The 21,949-nt window shown below is 31.8% G+C and overlaps 1 protein-coding gene across 1 annotated transcript in view; it reads left to right on the top strand.

Moving 5' to 3' along the window:
• Nucleotides 1-21,949, top strand: part of SNX2 (sorting nexin 2) — a 50,634-nt gene that overhangs the window by 19,840 nt on the left and 8,845 nt on the right. The window contains exons 2-11 of the mRNA XM_006216500.4: nucleotides 1,464-1,581; nucleotides 6,197-6,360; nucleotides 7,710-7,776; nucleotides 8,115-8,158; nucleotides 9,315-9,456; nucleotides 12,932-13,010; nucleotides 18,370-18,445; nucleotides 19,431-19,544; nucleotides 19,798-19,891; nucleotides 21,244-21,449. Of these exons, the coding sequence (XP_006216562.1) occupies nucleotides 1,464-1,581; nucleotides 6,197-6,360; nucleotides 7,710-7,776; nucleotides 8,115-8,158; nucleotides 9,315-9,456; nucleotides 12,932-13,010; nucleotides 18,370-18,445; nucleotides 19,431-19,544; nucleotides 19,798-19,891; nucleotides 21,244-21,449 (1,104 nt within the window). The remainder of the gene's footprint in view (nucleotides 1-1,463; nucleotides 1,582-6,196; nucleotides 6,361-7,709; nucleotides 7,777-8,114; nucleotides 8,159-9,314; nucleotides 9,457-12,931; nucleotides 13,011-18,369; nucleotides 18,446-19,430; nucleotides 19,545-19,797; nucleotides 19,892-21,243; nucleotides 21,450-21,949) is intronic.

Here is a 21,949-nt window from a genome sequence, read left to right as displayed (position 1 = left end):
TTGTATCCAGAGTATACAAAGAACTCCTACAGATCAGTAAGAATGAAAGAAAAACTGGGCAAAATACTTGAAGAGACCCTTCACAAAAGAGAATATCAAATTGTCTGTTAAACATATGAAAGATTGCTCATCATCATTTATCAGTGAAGTGCAAATTTAAACCTCAGTAAGATACACTCTGCATCCTCCATAATAGCTGAAATGAAAAAGATGAAATATATTAGAGTGTTGACAAGGATGTGAAGCTGCTGAAATTTTCATATATTACTGTTGGGAGTGTAAATTATACAACTACTTTAGAAGATTGGTGATATCTTCTAAAGCAGAGCATTCACCTAGTCTGTGATCCAGCTGTTCCACTCCAATGTACATAACAAACAGAAATTTGTTAACATGTTTGCTAAAAGATACATATATTAAAAAGTTCATACAGCACTATTGGTAGTGGTAAAAAAAAAATACCAATAACACCCAAATGCCTATCAAGAATAGAATGGATCAGTTATGGTATATTTATATAGTGGACTGTTTACAGCAGTGAGAACGAGTGTCTTACTTACTGCATGCAACAAATGGAAGAATCTCATATTCATGACATTAAATACAAAAACCAAACACAAAAAAATATATTCCGTATAATCCCATTTCTCTGAAGAGCAAAACCAGGAAAAACTAATTCATGTTGTTTTCTAGAAATCTGGGTGGGGAGAGGGTAAAGAATGGGAAGTTGCATGAGTGCAGCTTCTGGAGTTGATGGTAATATTCTTTCTTGATCTGGGTGCTGGTTACACAGCTATGGATTTGTGAAAGTATCTAGCTGTGCACTTTTGACATGTACAACTTTTTTTTTTTAAAGGAGTATTGGTTTTAACATACTGTAAGAAAACTATGATAAAACTAAAAGCTTTACAATCTTGTTTCCATTATCCTGGTCATTGTGCTTTAAGAAGTACAAAAATAGTCCCTTTGCTTAGTTGAAATATAAATGTTTGATGAAGGCACATTTTTAGTTTGAAACTATAGAAATTTTAGAATAATTATAGTTGTAATTTAAAATGTTAAACCTTCCTCTTATAGTAAAGCGGCATTTTGAACTTCTTATTCATGCAGTATGTTTTCAAAATCTGATTTTTACTATTATATCATAATCAATATTATATGCTATATAAATAATTAAATCTTGTTTTTATTAATTATAATTCAACATGATAAATTAGTTTCCCTAACTGGATGATTAGAAAAGATTTTCTTTATTAAATCTTAAGTGACTTTGTTAAGAAAGGAGAAGACAAGTAAAAGTGTGTTTTTGATTCATGCTTACCTTCACAGGAGGAACCATAAATAGCTGATCTTGTTCTTTCTTCCCTTCATATGAAGAGAATGCTCTATTTCTGTAGTGTATAAGGACATAATTATAGCAGACAAACATGCCAATCTGTTATCAATTATTGTTTTTTTAACAGTCAAGTCCATCATCTCCAGAACCTGCTAGTCTTCTTGCAGAAGATGTTAGTACGAACTCCAATGGCCCAAAACCTGCAGAAGTTGTACTAGATGATGACAGAGAAGATCTTTTCGCAGGTAATTGTAAATATCTTTATTCTTTTTACTAATTGTCTGTTGTAGAACATGTCTGATTAGAAAATATTTTCTAAAGCATAGCTGACATTTTGTGTAAACTATGAGTAGCAGCTGTTCTTGTTAATGACTTAGCAGAATAGGAAATTTCAGTTAGACTGCTTTGTGAAAAATAAAGACTGTTAAAGAGGAGCACAAATGTGGCCCTTTCTGGTTTTAAGCATTTGAAATAAATCACATTATAATTTTATTATTTTGATTGGTACTTAGGCTCAAACTGATGGTTTTGGCATTCATACTTTGAAAAATAGCAGCAATTATATTCTTCATTACTTATAAGTAGTCACAAAGCAAAAGTAAATTCTGGATTTAAAAATCACTTTATTTGTAATCTGTGTTTGAAATCTGTTTTCACAAAATGCTTCAGTATTTACCACTTGTTCCATGTTGATTCAGTTTTAGGTGAGTAAATTAATGCTTGAGGAATTTATTTTTGATGTGAAGGTAGGATTTGGTGGAATCCATTCTAACTTATAAAAAATTAAAATTTAGGTACAAATTAATGTTTAAATATTAAAAGGCAAAATCTCCCTTAGAATTAATGACACAAATATTTAATACAGTAAATCTTTTTGTTTAAGAGCTTAATTTACCTAAATTGGCTTTGATTGAGTTAAAATTTAATAGCACGTCCTCCACTTTTGTAGTGGTTGAATATTTAAACCATCTTGTTTTTTTCATGCAAGTGTTTAAATAGGCAATCCTCCATTATAAAGGTCTATATAATTTCCTATTGATTATGTGAAAAGTTTTCACTGCAGATGAATTCATGTATTTTATGAATTCATGTCTGAAAATTTAATGTATGACACCAAACACCAATCATATCCCCCCACCTTTTTTGTAGCTACCTAACAACTTAGAGTAAAAATCACAGTTAATTAAAGTTGTAATAATTCTTTTTATTTTCTTTCATGGACTTTTTTCCAGGCAGTCCTTAAAAGTTTTTTCATGGCATTTGTATTTTAGTCTGAAAGACAACATAAGTTCTTTCTCTACTAAGTAGGTACTAGTCTAAAATTGTGCCTGTTCCTCTAATAGTATAGGGTTGTACATAGGACACTTGGATTAGCCCTTTTATTAAGGACTCTTTCACCTTTAATTCTCAGGATTTTATGTCAATGACTATGCTAAAATTCTGAGAACTCTGTGTGAGTATGTGTGTATTAGGAAAGAGGGTTTTCTTGTTTACAGTGTGCCCAGGCAGTTTGCCACATGAGGACAGTACAATGATATCTGCCCACTAAGCTTAATTAGAAAAGTCTTTTTTCATGTTTTAGTCTACCTAGCATGACCTGTACTAAATATTTTGATTCAAATATGATCAATGTCAGTTTTTTTGTTTTTGGTTTTGTTTTTGAGGAGAGACACACTGAGCAATAGAAATAGTCATCTGTTTGTTTTGTTTTCTACAAACACTTCTTATGCTTTATCTTTTATCTTAAACTTAACTGCATTTCAATAAGGACATCATTAGGTGTTCTAAGACCTGTATCAGAGGAGAAACTATAGGTATTGCTCTAGAGATTTAGCCATTTTGGTTGTAAAACCATAAGGAGGTTAGATTGTATTGGTATGTATGCTAATGTGTTTGGGGTAGCATTTCAAATATTATTATGTCAGAAGTGGCATCAGTAAAACTTCAAGTGTGACGTGTATTACTGTTATTAGCTTACGTACAAAATGTTCACCAAATACGGGTGACTACAGAGCACCTTCCAACCATTTGTTAAATCCGAACACACACATTAGAAAACTGTCCTGGAGGAATAAGTGAGGGTGAGCAAATTGCCAATGTTGAAATTGTCCTAGACTTTTAGAACTTTTTCTGCCAGGTAACTTAGCTTATTTCACTTATGCTTTTCAGCAAATGATACCAAATCTAAGTTCAATGAATGAAATATTACTTAGCTAATGTTGACGTAATCAATTTATACTTAATCCTCAAAGGATCTCTTCCAGGGAAATGTTAATCTTTGTACTTAGTATCTATGGGGCATTTTCTGAAACATTTAGGTGTAGTTTTAATTAGTCATTGTTAATTTGTAGTGTATTCGTTTACTTTTGCTAAAATAAACAAGTCATGGGGAGAATTTAAGGCAAACTATATTTTGCTGTACTGAACCTAAATCTCTATCCTTCTTTTTAAAGAAATTTTTAATTTTTTTTATTGAGATATAGTTGATATATAGTTATGTAAGTTTCAGGTGTGCAACATAGTGATGCACAATTTTTGAAGGTTATACTCCATTTATAGTTATTATAAAATCTTGACTGTGCTCCCTATGCTGTACTATACATTCTTGTAGCTTATTTATTTCATATATAATAGTTTGTACCTGTTAATCCCTTACCCACATCTTGCCCCTCCTCCCTTCTCTCTCCCTTTACCTATTTATTTTACTTTCCCCCCTCCATACTAGCTATTTAGATCATATTTAGCTTTTCCTATTTTGAGATCTACTATTTTTTGAAACAGCCTGTCAGTCTTTGTAAAGAACAATACCTTGTATCAGTGAAGTAGAATGTGATTGACAATGACTTTATCTGTACTGCTGTCTCAAAGTTACTATGTCTTTCAGTTTTTTTGTCTGTGGATTTCTTGCCAATAACAGTACCTTTTTCATAGATTTTTGGGTTTCTTTTTGTTTTGTTTGCTCCTTGTTGTTTTGCTTGTTTGCAGATTAAAGATCTCATACCTCCTCGCTTTGATATACTTTCTTAATTGTCTTACACTGCTCAATGGTTTCTTTTTTTTTTTTAAGGCTAAATAACTAGCAATCTTAACAGCCTAAAGTTACATTTGAGCATTTAGTTTGTTATGTTAGGATCATCTATAGTCTGTTCAGCATTGGTAGTCTATTTTCCTTCCTCTGGCTACCATGGTTTACCATGGTAAAATGGTGTAAAAAAAAAAAAGGTAAAAAAAAAACCTGTTTATGTATTTAATTGTTAATATATTTACGTTATTTCAGATAAATATATTACTGATATACTTTTTGAGGTATTAAAATGGCTCACTGACTATCGTTACTACCATCCCAAACCTCAAGGAACCTAGGAACCTAAGGTTAGAAACCACTGTTCTGATCCTGTTTCCCTTACAGTCCGGCCTGCCTTTTCCTGGTATCAATTCTATATACCAGTACAACTGTGGTTTTCATTTTGGCCACTGATAATAATTTTCACCTTTTTGGCGTTGCTTTTAGCTTATGCAGTTATGGTTGACTCTTGAATAACACGGGTTTGAACTAGGTCCACTAATATGCAGATTTTTTTAACACCTTTATTGCAATGTGGTTCCTGTGCAGTAAACTACGCATATTTCAGATGTACAATTTGATGAATTTTGATAGATGTATATACACCAATGAAACCACTACTACAATCAAGATAGCTAACATTTCCATCAGTTTTATTAGTAACTACTATAGTATGAAATGATCCAAGGCTTGTTGAATTCAAGGATGCAGAACCTCGACTACAGTAGGAGCACATATGTGGAGGGCTGACTCTAAGTTACACTCAGCGTTTTGAATGTGTGGAGGGATGGCAGCCCTAACTCCAGTGTTGTTCAAGGGTCAACTCTATTTCATTTTCATGGAATTCTTCCCTCTTTTTCTCTAACCCACCCTCATATCCTCAATCCAGCTTTGTAAAATATTCCTGATTTTCCCCAGCCTAAATTATTCTCTTCCATCTGCACTCAAATTATAGCGTTTGTTCTGTGGTTCATATAGCATTTAGATGTCTTGTAACGTTCTTTTTATTGTTCTCTTGGCTATTATTTGTCTTTTATTATTTAACATTCCACATGCTTATGTCTTGTTTTCCCAACTAGATTATAAACTCCCTGAGGGCAGGTATGATATTTTACATTTCTTTGTGTTTCTCCATTGCGTTTAGCACAATGTGACTTAGTTTGTAGACATTCAGTTTATTGATCTGATTTGTTTCTAAATATATTTAATTTTAGATTTTTCAAGTGAACGAACACTTTGAATTAAAACCTGAACACCTATTTGCTTTGGATCATATTTGTATATTCAAGTAGTATCCACTAATCTTTAGCAGTCGATTGCTTTAGATTACTAACTTTGTGGATTTCCCTTAACAAACTTTTAATCCCATTTGGGATAGTTTGGGGCAGCCTTCTGCCATAAAATTTGTGTTCGTATGTATAAAAGAATCATAAAGTTGGCCTGAATAAAAGATTTTGGAAGGTAAGTTACCATAAGTATTAGATATGTTACAGCTCCAGACACAAATGAATGTGGAATTATCCACATCATTGCTTTCCTACTAGCTTATTCCTACCACTAGTATAGATAATTATGATGACTTAACAGAATTCTTCCTAAAATCAAGAAAATCATGTTGGTTTTAAAGTTTTGGTAAACAACTAAGGAAGGATTCATACATTATAACAATTATTTTAAAATGGCATTTTTATATTTTGGGTCATGCAAAAATATTTTTCATAATTCATTAACTGTTACAGTAGACTATTGAGAGTTTGTTACCATGTCCTTAACTAACTTGTTTAATTTGTATCTAGAAGCTACAGAAGAAGTTTCTCTGGACAGTCCAGAAAGGGAACCTATACCCTCCTCTGAACCTTCTCCTGCAGTCACACCTGTGACCCCCACTACACTCATTGCTCCCAGAATTGAATCAAAGAGTATGTCTGCTCCAGTGATCTTTGATAGATCCAGGGAGGAGGTATGGAAAAATGTTTATATTCTAAATTAATATGTAAATGATACATCCCTCCCAGCATCTCTTTTGTTACGTATGTGTAATTAAAATCTTTTAGACACTTCGGAGAAAGAACACTGGACTAAAGAGGTTGAGTGACTTGACTTCTAATTTTATCCTTACCACTTTTTAATCCAGTGACTTGGGCACATCACTTTCCTTCTTAGTCAAGGAATTTGTTATTTGTGATGTCATGGTGATAATATGTGCCTCTCAGGGTTCCTCTTTGGTCAAATAAAATGTCTGAAAGTACTTTGAAAACTTAAACACAATCAAGTGATATCTTGAGTAGTTTTATTTGATCAAAGCTGTGTAATCACTGTTAGTAATCATGTTGGCAGAGTAGAGGATGTGTTGTGAGCGGAGAGAAAGCATGAGAGCCTTCCAGGATATAATGATAGTGTCTTTTCTTATTCTAGGTTCTGGTTACAAAGATGTGTTTACTTTGAAAAAGTAACTGAGCTATATACCTAGGATTTATATACTTTATGAATGTTACAATTCAAATGAGGCTACTTTTAAAAATTCTGTATAAGAGGGCTACCTTAAAAAATTATCATTAGAAAAATGCACTCTTCTCTTAGATAGTCTTAGACAATACTGATTTTAAAATTTGCAAGATGTAATTTCTGTGCTGCATCTTGAGAATAACAAAACGTTTCTTTGGAACTGCTATTAATAAGGATTGCTTATTTATAGTGGCATAAGAAGTACTTCTTTGTAGTTTCATAGGATTATAATATTTCCTATTTCTTTTTTTCTGTGAGATTTATGATGATTTCATTGGCTTCAAGAAGAACATGTGTTTACTAGGTAATTAGAGAAATCATGATGCTAAAGTTGCTTATAAGTATAGTAATTTCTGTAAGTACATAGGGTTCTACTGGCAAAAGTAATGGCTACCTCCTGGTTTTTAAAGAGAAGAGATGCAACTTTGAAAAAATACTAATATTAAAAATAGTTAAAGAGTTAATTATCTTAATAATCTGAAGATTGAGTATGTAAAACAAAAAGATTCCACAGTATCCCTACGGAAGAGTAAAACTTTTGTCTACATCTAAGAAGCTGGGGGAATGGAAGATTTTCTGTTACTTCTCCCAGTGGTCCTTTTCCTGTTATCTTTGTGTGTGTTTTCTACATAGTCAGGAAACGTGACAGCTTTTATTTTTCAGAAATGGAGAGTTGAGTGATTTTTTAAATTGTTTGTTGTGACAGAGACCCTAATAAAAGATAAATGGTAAAAATTACAGTTTTTAGTGTTATGACAGTAATATAAATTAGAGTCTTTAACACCAAAAAAAATGCTTTCCTAGATTGAAGAAGAAGCAAATGGAGATGTTTTTGATATAGAAATTGGTGTATCAGATCCAGAGAAAGTTGGTGAGTCGATATTTATTACATTTTGTGCATGCTTCAGTTTGATAATTAGCTTGGTTGTTAATGTGTTGTTTTTCTTAACTAAATGCATTGTTACAATATTAAAATGGTGCTTTTATTTTTAAACCTGTGGCAGCTTTTTTTTCCAGCTTAATTGAGGTATAATTGACAAATAAAAATGTGTGTATTTAGGATGTACAATGTGATAAGTTAATATATGTACACATTATGAAATGATTACTGAAGTCAAGTTAGCATATTACCTCACATAGTTACCTTTTGTGTGTGTATGTGTGGTTAAGCTTCTGATTTTTCAAAGTGTTGTTTGGCTTTTCTTACAGGTGATGGCATGAATGCTTACATGGCGTATAGAGTAACAACAAAAGTGAGTCTTTTGCTCTTCTAAAAAAATATTGAGCCCTCACTATATGTAGTCTGAGAATGCTATGATTATTAAGTGTGAGTGATCTCTGTCTTTACAAAGATCCAGAAAAGACTGCATATAAGTAAATAGTTAAAATGAGTTGTGAATAGTTTGGTAAGTAGAATATCCTTCGAGAGTATGCATGAAAGGATCTAATCTAGACAGAAGTAGGAGACCATTGAGGAGGTTCAAACAAGAGTATGGCACAATTAGATTTTTGTTTTAGAAAGATCTCTCTGACTCAGTATGAATTGGGAGGGTCAAAATAAGGGTCAGGATTTCCAGTTAAGAGGCCATTGCAATTCTTAAAAAGATTGTAGGCCTTCAAATCTTAAAAAAAGAGAGAGAGTCTATAAAGTCCTAGCTGTGAAAAGTAGTACTTTATACTAAGGAATTGGTTCTGGGGGTGAGCAAAATAAACAGCTTGAGTTACATAGGAGGTACAGTCAATAGGGCTTGGATGTAAGGAGTTAGGGAGGAGGGATGCCTAAGAACTGTAGTTGTTCGAGTGCTTCTGGAGAAAAGGCAACACAAGGGGAGGAACACATTGTGGGGTGAGATTTGTTAATTCACTGAGCGGATACTTCTTTATTAAACACCATAGGATCAGGCTCTTTTCCAAGCATTAGAGTATAGTTGTAAAAAAAACAGAGAAGTGCCCTTCATTACGTTTGAGCAGGGGGAAATACGGTGAATTTGAGGTGGCAGTGAGACTTAAGTGGTGGTTTCCCTTTGGCATTTCAATATATTGGACTCCTAATTACCTCCCCCCCCCCAAATGCTGGCTTAATATATAGACTGAAGCTCAGAGGAGATCTGAGTCAGATGTAAGGAGTTAAGAATCATTGGCATATAAATACGGATAGAGTCAGTGAGATGAGTCAAAGGTGGAATAAAGCAAACATTTCCTGTCCTCTTAAGTTTCTGTAAAAAACATCTGTGATTTGAAGGTTTTTTGGATAGAAATCTTTGTATCAAATTAGTTAGCTACTCTACTTTTCGTGCAGAATAGACCAGTGTGTATGTATATATATGCATGTTCACAGTTACATGTTACATTAACTTCTAAATAATTGTTCAGTATTCAAAATTTGAAATACTTCTTCTTTACTTGTAGACTTCTCTTTCCATGTTCAGCAAGAGTGAATTTTCAGTTAAAAGGAGATTCAGTGACTTCCTTGGTTTGCATAGCAAGTTAGCAAGCAAGTATTTACATGTTGGTTATATTGTACCACCAGCTCCAGAAAAGAGTATAGTAGGTAAGTATGAATCAAAAAAACCTGATTTTTGTTACTAGTCAATTTGAACTATAGATTTGTATATTCCATGGTCATTTACTGTCATGACATCTCAATGTCTAAAGATACTGAATTTAAATGTTCTATTTATGATAGTCATTCACTAATTGAAGAATGTATAGCTAGTAGTTTTATTTTTTTATCACCTGAGGATTTTGATTTATATAATACAATGATGTTAAATATTGGGTCAGAGTTTGCCGAGGTGAAAGCAATTGAAAACCCTTTTAGAGTTGTTAGCATATCTTATTAGTAATTAACACTTAGAGGATATTTAATATTATTAGCATATTTACATTTTTCTAAGGGATGTAGGTGTTTTGTGCTCAGCTATACATTGTACAAAAAAGAAGATTTGATCTAGCCTTGCTCACATAGAAACTATTTAAACTCATCTGTTTATTATGTACCTCAACTTAACATTTAAAAAACATTTCTACTTATACAGGTAATAAAGGCTTACTTAGTTAAAAATATGCAGATTACAAAAGAGGAGCGGAACTTCCATTGTCCCACCATTAAAAGACATCTGTCATCTCTTAAAATTTTGTAGTATCTTTTCCAGTCTTTTCAGAAAGTCATAGGGTTTTATTTACATAAGATTACCCTGAAAAATATTTTAGATGAATTTTACTGATATTTAAATTACTAATTTTACTTTTTTAAGCATATGATTTGAAAAGCAGTTTTATCAGTTTCCTTTAGGATTTTGAAACCTACTGTATTTACATGGATTTATTATGTTCTTTCTCTTTTTTTAAATTCAGAAATCTTGTGCAGTTATTCAGCTTTTTGGTCTCAGGACCCCTTATATTATTCAAATTATAAAGGACACCAAAGAATTTTTGCTTTAGTGGGTTATATCTATTGATACTTATTATATGAGAATTTTTTAAAATTCTGTTTATATAAAAATAATATGCTCACTACCTGTAAATAAAATTTTTGTGAAAATAATTTTTGTAAGACAAAGAACTTTAATGGTAAAAGAGGCTTGCTTTAGCTTTTTTTTACATTTTTGTAAAATTTCTTGCTAAATAGAAAATAGCTGTTGTTTATAAAATATATAAAATAGCTCATACCTGCTTATGCACTCTATCTGTTGTGATATAACATATTGTATAATCTCTGTGAAACTCCACTGAGGTCTCATGGAATAATAGTAAGAAAGATAAAAATAACAACTTAGTATTATCATGAAAATAGATTTTTGTGTGTACCTTCCATCCTTCATCAAAAGGGTATCAGAAATCTTCTGGATATCCTGACCATACTTTGACAATTGCTAATCTAGTTAATAATGTTATTTTGCTGTTCTCTGAACTGTTGCAGTGGTATCTTTTGGCCTCCCATTGTCTATATAATGAACTTAAGTTTATCATAAATTATTTATTATTGATACCATTTTTTTGCCTTTAAGTTGTTCAGCTGCTTTTATATATCAAAAGAGGAAAGAACAAAAAAACTGTTTCTGTCTTTTTGGTGGCTAGACACACTAACCCGTAGTCATTGACTGCCCCCCCCAAAAGACTTAAAAACTAAATTTTTACACCCTTTTATTGTGTTTCAAACTAGTATGTTGCCCTAGTAATCTTAAACCTTCTACAGACTACTGAGAAGATTGAAAAGATTTGAAAGGATTTGAGGCAACCACATGAAGTACAGTTTTTTTTAAAAAAGGTAGAAGTAAAGAAATCAGGAAATACATAGTCAAACAGTAAGACGAAAAGTTAAACAATTTCCTCAAAGTGTGTGCATAAAGTCTAAACAATACTAAAGGTGGGTAACAAGTTGGTCTGACGTTCCCGGCAGAAAACCAACTAGAGAAGCAATCATTTTTAAGTTTCATGTTGTTCATCAAGTTTTTTTTAAATAAAAATGAGTATATTGTGTAAGAATAATTTTAAGTATGAGAGACCCTTTTAATTACAAACCAGTGGTTTTCAAGTAACAAACACTTGTGGTGGCATAAGAGTAGTAGTACTTTTCCCTCTTCTGAAGCCACTGAAGGAAGAGGAGTCTTTCATTAGCGCGTAACTGTTACCACTTTTATAGACCCTTAGTTGAATTAAAAACATTCTTTTCACCAAACTTTTAGAAAAGAGCAACAAAGAATTTGAAGAGTTTTAAGAGGTAACTGGTTAGAGTAAGTTTTTATTTACCACAGTGGCCTGTAATTGTTACTTACCTCTAGGAAGTAGCATGGGCAGAAGTTTGTTGAAGAAAAAGCAAAGAACTATATATAGTGGTAAAGTTTTTTCAGGGAAACAGAATATGTGAAATAATTAACATGCCACATGTAGTAGTCCACTTGGGGTAGGTAATTTTAAGTGTTTGAGTTTTCCTTTTTAAATTATTGGTATTTCAGAGGAATTATGTTTAACAAAACGTTCATGGCTGATATATGCTTAGATGTACCAGCCTTCATAAGAATTACATGGTTTTACATAATCCATTTTTTAATGGCTCTATTGAGGTATAATTTACATGCCAAACAGTTACTCCATTTGAAGTGTATATTTCAGTAGCTTTTCTTATATTCAGGGTTGTGCATCCATCACCACAGTTAATTTTTAGAATATTTTTACACCTTAGCCATCATTCTCTAATTTCCCCATGCCCCAGTCTGAGGCAATCACTACTTTGCTTTTTTTCTCTATAGATTTTCCTATTCTGAACATTTTCTGTAAAGAGAATCATATACTGTATGGTCCTTTGTGACAAGCCTCTGTCACTTAGTATAATATTTTCAGTGTTCATCCATGTTGTAGCATGTGTCAGTACTTATTTCTACAGAATCTAATTTTGAAATTAAAAAGAACAGGAAAAAAAGGAAAATCTGCAATCTGATATTAGTGTTAAAATTGAAGTTGCCAAAAAGGAATAATTACATGATTTTTATTTTTTAAATTTGATGAGTTTCCAGTGTCTCTATGAAAAAGCTCATTATTTCAACTGTTTTAAAACCAGCTATGATAAATAAATAATAAATAAGAATTCTATGTTCTTAGAATCTGCAGCAAAAGAAATATTTAGCATATTCATGGATTAAACTTACTTTTATTTTTCTATTCCCTGAAGTAAAGAACAATAATTGTTGCTCATAAGAAAGGAAAACACATTTTAATTTACTGTGTGTAATATATAACAGGTAAGGAATTCAGGCAGTTGCAGGTCAGAAAACTACAGACACAGCTCACTCAACCTCAGCTTTATCTGTTCTCTCTTATAACTTATATTATAAATAAGTACTTGCCAAACAGAGATATTAATATATTGTGAGTTTTCATTTCTCAAAAGTATGATACTGGTTACAGATTTAGGAGCTTTTTAATTTAGTTCAAATTTAAAATATATTTTAAATTATACAGAAATGATTGTAAGAGGATGTTTCACAGTAATAGAAAATCATCAAGAGTTTCAAATTTTTTCAAAGGCATGACCAAGGTCAAAGTGGGTAAAGAAGATTCATCATCCACAGAATTTGTAGAAAAACGGAGAGCAGCTCTTGAAAGGTAATTCTGATCAGCCCTACTTTATTACTCTCATGTTTTTACTTCAGTAATATAAGTTTAATTGCATTTAGTGGCAAAAGTATATTTTAAGTATTAAATTTTTCAGAGTACCACTTGATGACTCTTATTGAGTGCTTTAAGGTTTTATTAAGAAAATTGCTGTTTTCAAAAACACAATACTGTATATTTGTTCTGTTTTTATTCTTATAAATAGTCTGTCTAACAAAGTTAGCACCTATTTTCATCTAAATTAATTTTTCTTTTGAATTGTTAGTAAGTAATATTGGGATATCAATAAATACAATGAAAAATTAGGTTTGTGCTCCCTCCTTCAATTCTGTATAGTTAATTTTGACGTAAGTATACAAAAGTATTAGTCATTGCTTAAGTTGATTGCATGCATACTTAAAGGCTGATATTTGTGTATACACACACACACACACACACACACGCACACACACACGGACAATATGTATGTATACAATACATATGTATGCAGTATCTTTCTTTAGTCTACTTTACTCAACACATCTCCTATAGCTTTGAAGACTTATGTTCATTGTGGCTTACTAAAAGGGAGATACGTGGGACGAATTCCTATTCCCAGAATCTTAACATTTATTCCTTGTTTGCTATGCTGAAAATGTGAGAAAACAAGTTTAAAACTATCTTTAAAGCCCAACTTTTATTACATAAGTTGGTAATTACCTAGACTTAAAACGTTTTCTAATTTTATAAATTTTTGTTTGTTATTTTAATTGAATTTTGTTTGTTATCCTAATTGAATCTGCTTCTTTGTTCTTTGTTTTATTTTCTCTCTTGGCTTGAAATTAGTGGTTGAGGTGGGTAGGACAGATTTTAAATGGGAGTAAATATATCTATAGAGCACAAATTATTTTTTAAAACTTTTTAAAGGTAACATATTTCTGGATTTTAGTAGTAAATTGTTTTACTTTCGAGAAAATGCTACAGTAAAGTCGGGTTTGAACAATTTGCAATAAGAAAAGCTGGTGTGTGGCTTAAAATCTTGTATCAGAGAAGACTTAAAAGATGAGATTGTGAAAATCAGCAGTTATTTAGGAAAAGGATTTAAATTGCATGAACAGAAGTTTAGTTTAGACATTAGAATTGATTCTGTTGTGAAAGGTCATAGAATATTTTTAAGAATAAAGGTAGATAATGTACTGCCTTGATTTTGCTTAGTCCTTCCTGAACGTGTAACCATGACCTTTTGAAAAACCTTTCCAGTCCTATTTTTCTATGAGTAAAATTGAAATATTTCGGATGGCATGCTTGATAAGGAACTTAATGAAGATTTATTGTACCAAGGACATATAATTTGATTCTACATTCACCTTTCTTGCAACTTGGATGCATTGCATAGTACTTAAGCCATACCTTGGTTCAGTATGTAACATTGAGAATTTTGAGGAAGTGTTGAATCTTGTGATCTAGTGTGTATATGAAGATAGTTTCTTTACTAGTAAATGTTACTTGTTAAATACTACCTTAGTAGAATTTGCAGTAGTGAGGAAAAAAGAAACAGTATACTATGAGTTTATCTTACATTAGAAAAGATGACTGTAGAAAATATAGGTGAAAAAGTGTAGAAGCAAAGGAATGATTTTTTTAAAGTGATTTTTCTGTGGGATTTCTTAAAATTTTAAACATTAGGTAGGCATATGTGTGGATCTGGCAGGTCAGGGAAATATTTCTTTGTATACTTTGTATTATGCATTTATGTATTTACTTGTTTGTTCAACTTAGAGACTCCAGATGACTTTCTTGAACAAAAAGATAAACATCTAGTATTCAAATACAGGAAGAGAAAGGGAGTGGTTAAGAACCCAAGTACTCCCAATGCCAAGTAAAGTAAGCAGAAACTACTTCTAAGTATCCCAAAGATCACTCACTTGATTTTCTTGAGAGTACTTCTTATCTTAGGAGCATATTGTGTTTATTTTTTAGGTGAGAAATGTAAAGTAGCAGGATACAGTGTGTAATGATTTAGAATCCTTTCTGTGTTGAAGCCTGCACTTCACTACACACTGTCTGTAAGGCCTTGAGCAAGTTACTTAACTTAAATGCATTGTTCCTTTTCTCTAAAATATAAGTGTATCATTTAGGATTGTGTTAATGCCAAGCACCTAAAAACAGAACTGGCATAGCGTAAACAGTTAGTGCAGACTGAGTAATCTACTCTTTCATATCAGGAAGTTTGGAGATAGGCTGATGTTTAGGATTATCAAATCCATCAGGAAATCCTATTGCATTCTTCTAATATATGGACAACATCTTTCACCCATCAACTACTAGTCCAAATGCCTAAATTAACTGCAGTAGGTTTCTGATTGGTCTCCCTGTTTCCATTCTTGTACCTCAGCTCTTTTTGTTTTTTTAATTGAGCAGCCAGACTCGTCCTTTTAAAAAATAAATCAGATCATATTCCCACCCCCCCATTCACCCAGTCCTCCAGTTTCACTCAATAAAAGCCAGAGTCCTTATAATCACCTATGAAATCTTATGTGATATGCACTGCTCACTCTTACTTATTTGATCTCATATCCTCCTTGATCACTGCTCTAGGGCACACTCATCTTTTTGCGGCTCCTCAAAGATCCCAGGTATTTCCCTACCTTAAGATTTTTTTCCCTCCGCATTCCTACTGCCTAGAAAGCTTTTGTTCCTGGGTAGCTGCTTGGCTAATTACCTTACCTCTTTCAAGTTCAGACATTGAAATATCACCTCCGCATTGAAGCCTATTTTGATCATTGGTTTCACTCTGACCTGTTCTGTTTAAATCGTCACCAACCACACCTTACACCCTTGATCCCATTTACTTGTCCCTTCTCTACTTGTCCTTTCATTTTCCACAGCATTTGCCACTTTGTCACATACTACGTAATTTATATGTTTATGGCCGTCTTTTCTTACTAAAATGAAAGCTCCACTGGGGAAGGAATTTTGTTCTCTTATGTCCATTGATACATTCTGAGTACTCAGAACAGTAACTGACATGCAGTAAATGCTCGATAAATATTTGTTAAATGAACAAATGAATGTCATCAAAGACCCAAGCTGTTTTCTGCCTTTCTAGTCTCTCATTGTTAGCACATGTGTTTGAGTTCTAAGCAAGAGAAATACTTTAACTCTCTTCCTCTGAAGCATTTTGTATAACGTGCTTTATTTTGTTTTAGTTTTGATATGTAAATAGAATCTTGAAAGCCGTAAGTGATTATAAATATATCAGTAACCCTTCCTTAGAGCAAATCTCAGAAAACAACTCTTGTTAAGTTTGATACTTACTTTTCATCAGTTCCACTGCATCTACCATTTCTGTCTTCCCTCAGTGTGTCTGCTTCTCCCTGTACCTCTGTTCATGTCCTCTTCCTACATTCTTTTCCTCTTTTTCTTCTCCTTCCATTGTATACCTACAATCCTCTCTGACCTTAATTCTGAATTGATGTATATTTACAAATAGTTGTTAATTTAAAATCCATTTTATGTTGCTTTCTTTAATTTTAACATTGTATAAGCTTAATACCTTTTTTTGAGTGGTTAAGTGCTCTTTGTTTTATGTAATCCTTAAGTTTTACTGTCATCTTCTAGAATATCATTTTCCAAAATTGAGTCCTCAGAATTCTGGTATGTACTAGGGTGAAAAAAGGAAATCTATAGTAAATTGAGTTTTATTAATGTAAGGTTTAACAAAGGTAAACCGGGTTTATTTTCTGCAAGGCTTCTCCCAGAGCTTAATGTACTGCTGTTCATTATGCATCTTAAAGAAAGGAATATGTATATATTTCATGCTTTCTTTATTGAAGAACCAATCTTTTTCATGGAATTTTGCATGAGAGTAGTATTCTGCAGAACCCACTTTAAAAAACTATTTTAGAATATGGTAGTATTTCCATTTTGTTTTGAAATATTAGAATATTTCTTAAAGGTTGGGTACTTGATGTTTTATCTTCCTCCCTGCTTGTTCATTTTACAAATGCCCAAGTGCTTGCTATTTACCAGCTGTTGTGTGTACAACTTATGCAAATTGCTTTAAGCAGCACACAGTCGAAACAACTAAATAACTTACCTAATAGTACTGGAGAACTTCAGTGATAAAATTGTAAGTAAAATTCCAGTGGGAAAATACATTTCTCAGGCTTAGAGGATTAGTGTTCCTACTGCAACTCTTTTTTTTAGCTTTAGAATATATGTAGCAAATATTTTTTTAAACCACAGTGTGGATTATACTGCGCATATCTATGAAATGCTCTGTTTCTAATATAGTAACTACTTCTGTGGGCTAATGAAGTATAATATAGTGTATATTTTTTAAATATATAAAAGCAGAACTTTTAAAGCAGTCGTTTTAACCATTTAACTTAAGGAGTCATTTTAACCATTATATATTGCATGATTTTAGAGAAGGTAATCACTTTATTTTAGGCGTATTTTATAATCTTGTAAAGACATAGAAGAAATTACTGACTGTATTTCTTCTGCCGAAATAGTATCTGCATTTAGTAATACCTACTAACTGTTAGAGAAAATACTGTAATTGAAATATTACTGCATGTAATCATTAATCTGGGAAAAGAGTAATTTTTTTAAAAAAATGAGAATAGTTAAGTAAACAAGAATCATGAAATAGACCTTTTCTTTTTTATGAAAGAATGATTGGTAATTTACTATACATGTCAGAGGTGGGTTTTCTAGTAAAGAAAAATGACTAAAGTTGGGCTGATAATGATTTAATGATGATGTTTTTCTTTACTTTTATTTTTATTTTATGTGGTGTTACATAAGGAAGACATTTATCAGAAATAGCAAAACCTTAAAAACAGAAGTATTAAAGAAAATTTAGTTCTTGTCAAATAAGGACCAAAATTGATTTGATAATTTAAATCTGCTGGCAAGGAAAAAAAATTAGTAGGATATTCTTCATTTTGGTAATGATAGTGGTAAAAAAAACTAATTGACTGGAATATGTGTTTTACTAGGAGATACATAGTAATAACTGGGAACATACTGACCCAAAGATAAAATTATTTAACAAACTCATGAATATACCCTTTTGTAAATCTGATGCTTTGCAATAAGAAGTTTGGTAAGTCATTTAACCTCTTCCTATCCTTACCCCATCCTCTATCATGTCCTTTTTTACATAATTACGAATTTTCAAAAGATGAATACAGTTTTTATTCATTAAATTGGTGTAAGATTCTGAATAATTAGTGGAGGCAGGCAAAATATCTTTTTACCTGTTTTTTTTTAATTTTTAGATTTTTATCCTTTTGTTGAAATAAGATTTAAAGTAAGATACTACTGATATATAAAGGAGCGTTTTATTCTCAAATCCTAGATATCTTCAAAGAACAGTAAAACATCCAACTTTACTACAGGATCCAGATTTAAGGCAGTTCTTGGAAAGTTCAGAGGTATTATTTCTCCTTAAAAGTTTTGTATGTAAATGTTCTCATTATTTATGATTATCAGCATTATCATTTATATAAGAATAGGTGTTCAGTAAACAGTTGCATTAATAGATGTAATAAAGCAATGATTTTTTTTGCTTAGTAATTTAATTGGCTCTAATTAATTACTTAACTAAACTACTAGCAAAATATCTTCTTCTGATTAATAATTATAGGTTCATCAGTCCCTGTCTTGAAAATTTAAAACCAGATTTAAAAGAATGGCTTATAGTCTAATAATGAATGCCCTAAGTTGTTGATTAGGCATGTGATGAAATATGTTTCTTCAGACCTCATTTTAGAGATGGTTGAATGTGTGTTTGTCTACGTTCTAATAGTCTTATTAAAGTTTTGAGATGCAAATTTGTTACTCGAAAGAGCTTCAGTTTTAACCATTATAACCATGCTGCTCCTTATGTTTGGCACATTTTGCCCTCTTAACAGGTTATTATAGTTCTGTTTGTTACTGGTTGAGATTTTTTTTTTTAATTTACTTGAATTTTTTGTTTTTAAACATTACTTGAATTGTTAAAAAATTCAAAACCACACATTCCTAACTGAGCATAAGGAGATTTTTCTCTAGACTTTCTTCTTCTTTCCTTATAAACAGTTTATTTCTACTGCCAAACAGGTGGCCAGTGTTAAGGTGCTTGGCAATTTCTTAATATATTTTGACAAACAGAGTGTTGTTCCATCTAAATGTAAACGTGCAAAAGAAAAACAAATGGAAAGTCTATTTTTTAAGTTTTCCTTTGAGAATGTACAAGTAGTGTATTTGAGAAATTAGATCTCACTATTGAAATGTATGAGAGTGAAGAAAATAAAACCACCTTTTTTTTCCTTGTCTTTTTTTGGGGGGAGGTGGGTATTAGGGCATTCTCTTTTGTGGCCAGTTAAACCTCTAGGCTTTTAACCGGTTTGTTTGCCCTTATTTGTCATTCAATTCCAGCTGCCTAGAGCAGTTAATACACAGGCTCTGAGTGGAGCAGGGATATTGAGGATGGTGAACAAGGCTGCCGACGCTGTCAACAAAATGACAATCAAGATGAATGAATCGGATGCAGTAAGAGCTGATTTTTCGACTTGAATAATGAGATGAATTAATGAGCCCAACAATTGCATTTAAAGCTGTACAAGTAGAAAATAGGATATTAATTTGCTTATTGAGTTTAGTTCTCAACACATCAGTTGACCACTATGGTTATACATGGTTAATTTGTTGCTTTAAAACAAGGAATGTAGTTTGCTATTGGTAACCTAATTTACAGTGGTTTGTTCTGGCTAAGTTAGCCACATTTTTCATTTTTTTTCCTCAGTGGTTTGAAGAAAAGCAGCAGCAGTTTGAAAATCTGGATCAGCAACTTAGGAAACTTCATGCCAGTGTTGAAGCCTTGGTCTGTCATAGAAAAGGTTTGTCTTATTTATGTGTTTAACACCATAAGTTAATTCAGATATTTTGTTTAAATTGTATTAAATGTATAGTCTGAAGTTATTATTAAAAAGAGAAAACAATAGTTTAAGAGAATTTCTGTTTCAACTTTAACATTTTTTGTTCTATTTTAATCTAACTTCTGATTTAGAAGTAGAAAAATCTTGAGCTTATAAAAGTATATTTTGAATTTTAGAGTTAAAACTGTTCACTTGATTACCTCTTTGTTAAACATTTAATGAATGAATGAAGATTTCTTATTGGTAATTTTTATTATAATTAAAGAATGAGGTTCAAAAATTGACATTTGAAATTTTTCTTTAGAATGTTTATTTTGTGTCTATACTTCCTAGAAAACTCTGAAGTATTTTCTTTATTTTTGAACCTCCATATTTAAAAACGTGGAGTGGGGGGAGTGTTAAAAATTCATAGAAAATTTGAATTGTGATTTTTTAATTCTATGGTGAGGTTCTTTTGGTTTTGCTTTATTTTTAAAGAATATATGTATGGCTTTTAATATCACCTTTCTAAAGTAGCTGATAAGTAATTTAGTATGTGCCATTACCGGCAATATATTGTAATAAAATAGTTACAGAAATCTACTAATACATTTATCATTAAAAGTAGTGTAACGGTTTTTGCTGTTTGTATTATTTCTCTGTAGGGAGTGTTTTATGGTTCTTTCAGAGAACTTTATGTAATACAGAGCAACAGAGCAATCCAGCAATGTAATTGTTAGTCATTGAATCTGTTTCTCTGTATTTAATGTATCTGAAATGATCACATTTTAAAATCTTTTTGGAAATTCTTAATATTTTACTAAGCATTCTTGTTGCACACAGAGAATTAAAGATTTACATGAATTGTATGTACAATTTTACCTTGCTTTCCTTCTGTGAGCTAAGTAGTATTCTCATCAAAAATTATAGACATATTTTCAATGATATATAAATATTTAAAGGCCATATATTGTAGTATAAATCAATTGTGAGTGTTCCCAGTGCTTTCCATGTGGAAAATGTATTTTTTGTCTTTTTTAGAAATAAAGAAAGAGTGAGCACTTTAGGGGGGAAAAGGGAGGCAGATCATTATATGAAATTATTAAACATAGTTTAATATATAGTATATAGGCAGTGGCTCTTTTTAGTTCTCAGTAGAGCTCTGAGCAGTTGACATTTATGCCCAAGGCATTTTAATGACTGGTTTTTTTATGTTAATTATTTTAAAGTACCTTAACAATTTGTGGATAAGATTTAGAGAAAAAGTGAAAAAAAATGCAGTATTTTAAAAACTTTACTAGTGAACACTAAAAGTGAATACTTTTTTATTACAGAACTTTCAGCCAACACAGCTGCCTTTGCTAAAAGTGCTGCCATGTTAGGTAATTCTGAGGATCATACTGCTCTATCTAGAGCTTTGTCTCAGCTTGCAGAAGTTGAGGAGAAGATAGACCAGTTACATCAAGAACAAGCTTTTGCTGACTTTTATATGTTTTCAGAACTGCTTAGTGACTACATTCGTCTTATTGCTGCAGTGAAAGTAAGACTTATTTTATAATCTTCCCTGAATTCTTCTCACTTCAGTGTATTGCTTAGAAGAATATGGTTTCCAATTAGGCATACATTTAAGTGTGTAAAAATTACATACTGTACTAGTACATATAAAATGACTTCAAGATGATTATTCACAGTTTAATATTTTCTTCCCCTATGACTTAGACAGTACAGTAGACAGAATTGATGTTTTTAAGAGATCTAAGGAATGCCAAGTAAGGTAAAACCAATGCACATTTACTTCTATATTTACATATAAACATAGAAGTTTGCTACTGATAGCGTTTGTTTATTACTCTTTCTAGCATGAACTGAAACTACCCATTGAACTCTCTTATCATTAGTAAAGTTACAATAAGAAGCAGGACAAAAGCAGAACTGATTGTTGAATGAATATTTAATGGTGACTTTAGCTTGAGTTTGGACTGTAAGCTAACATTCTGTATATATACCAGAATGTATAGTTACCATGTACTTATAGATGAG

This window comes from Vicugna pacos, chromosome 3 (genome assembly GCF_048564905.1).
Source record: "Vicugna pacos chromosome 3, VicPac4, whole genome shotgun sequence".
NCBI lineage: Eukaryota > Metazoa > Chordata > Mammalia > Artiodactyla > Camelidae > Vicugna > Vicugna pacos.
The sequence above is the reverse complement of the archived record's forward strand: the minus strand, read 5'-3'. Positions and strand labels throughout refer to the sequence as shown.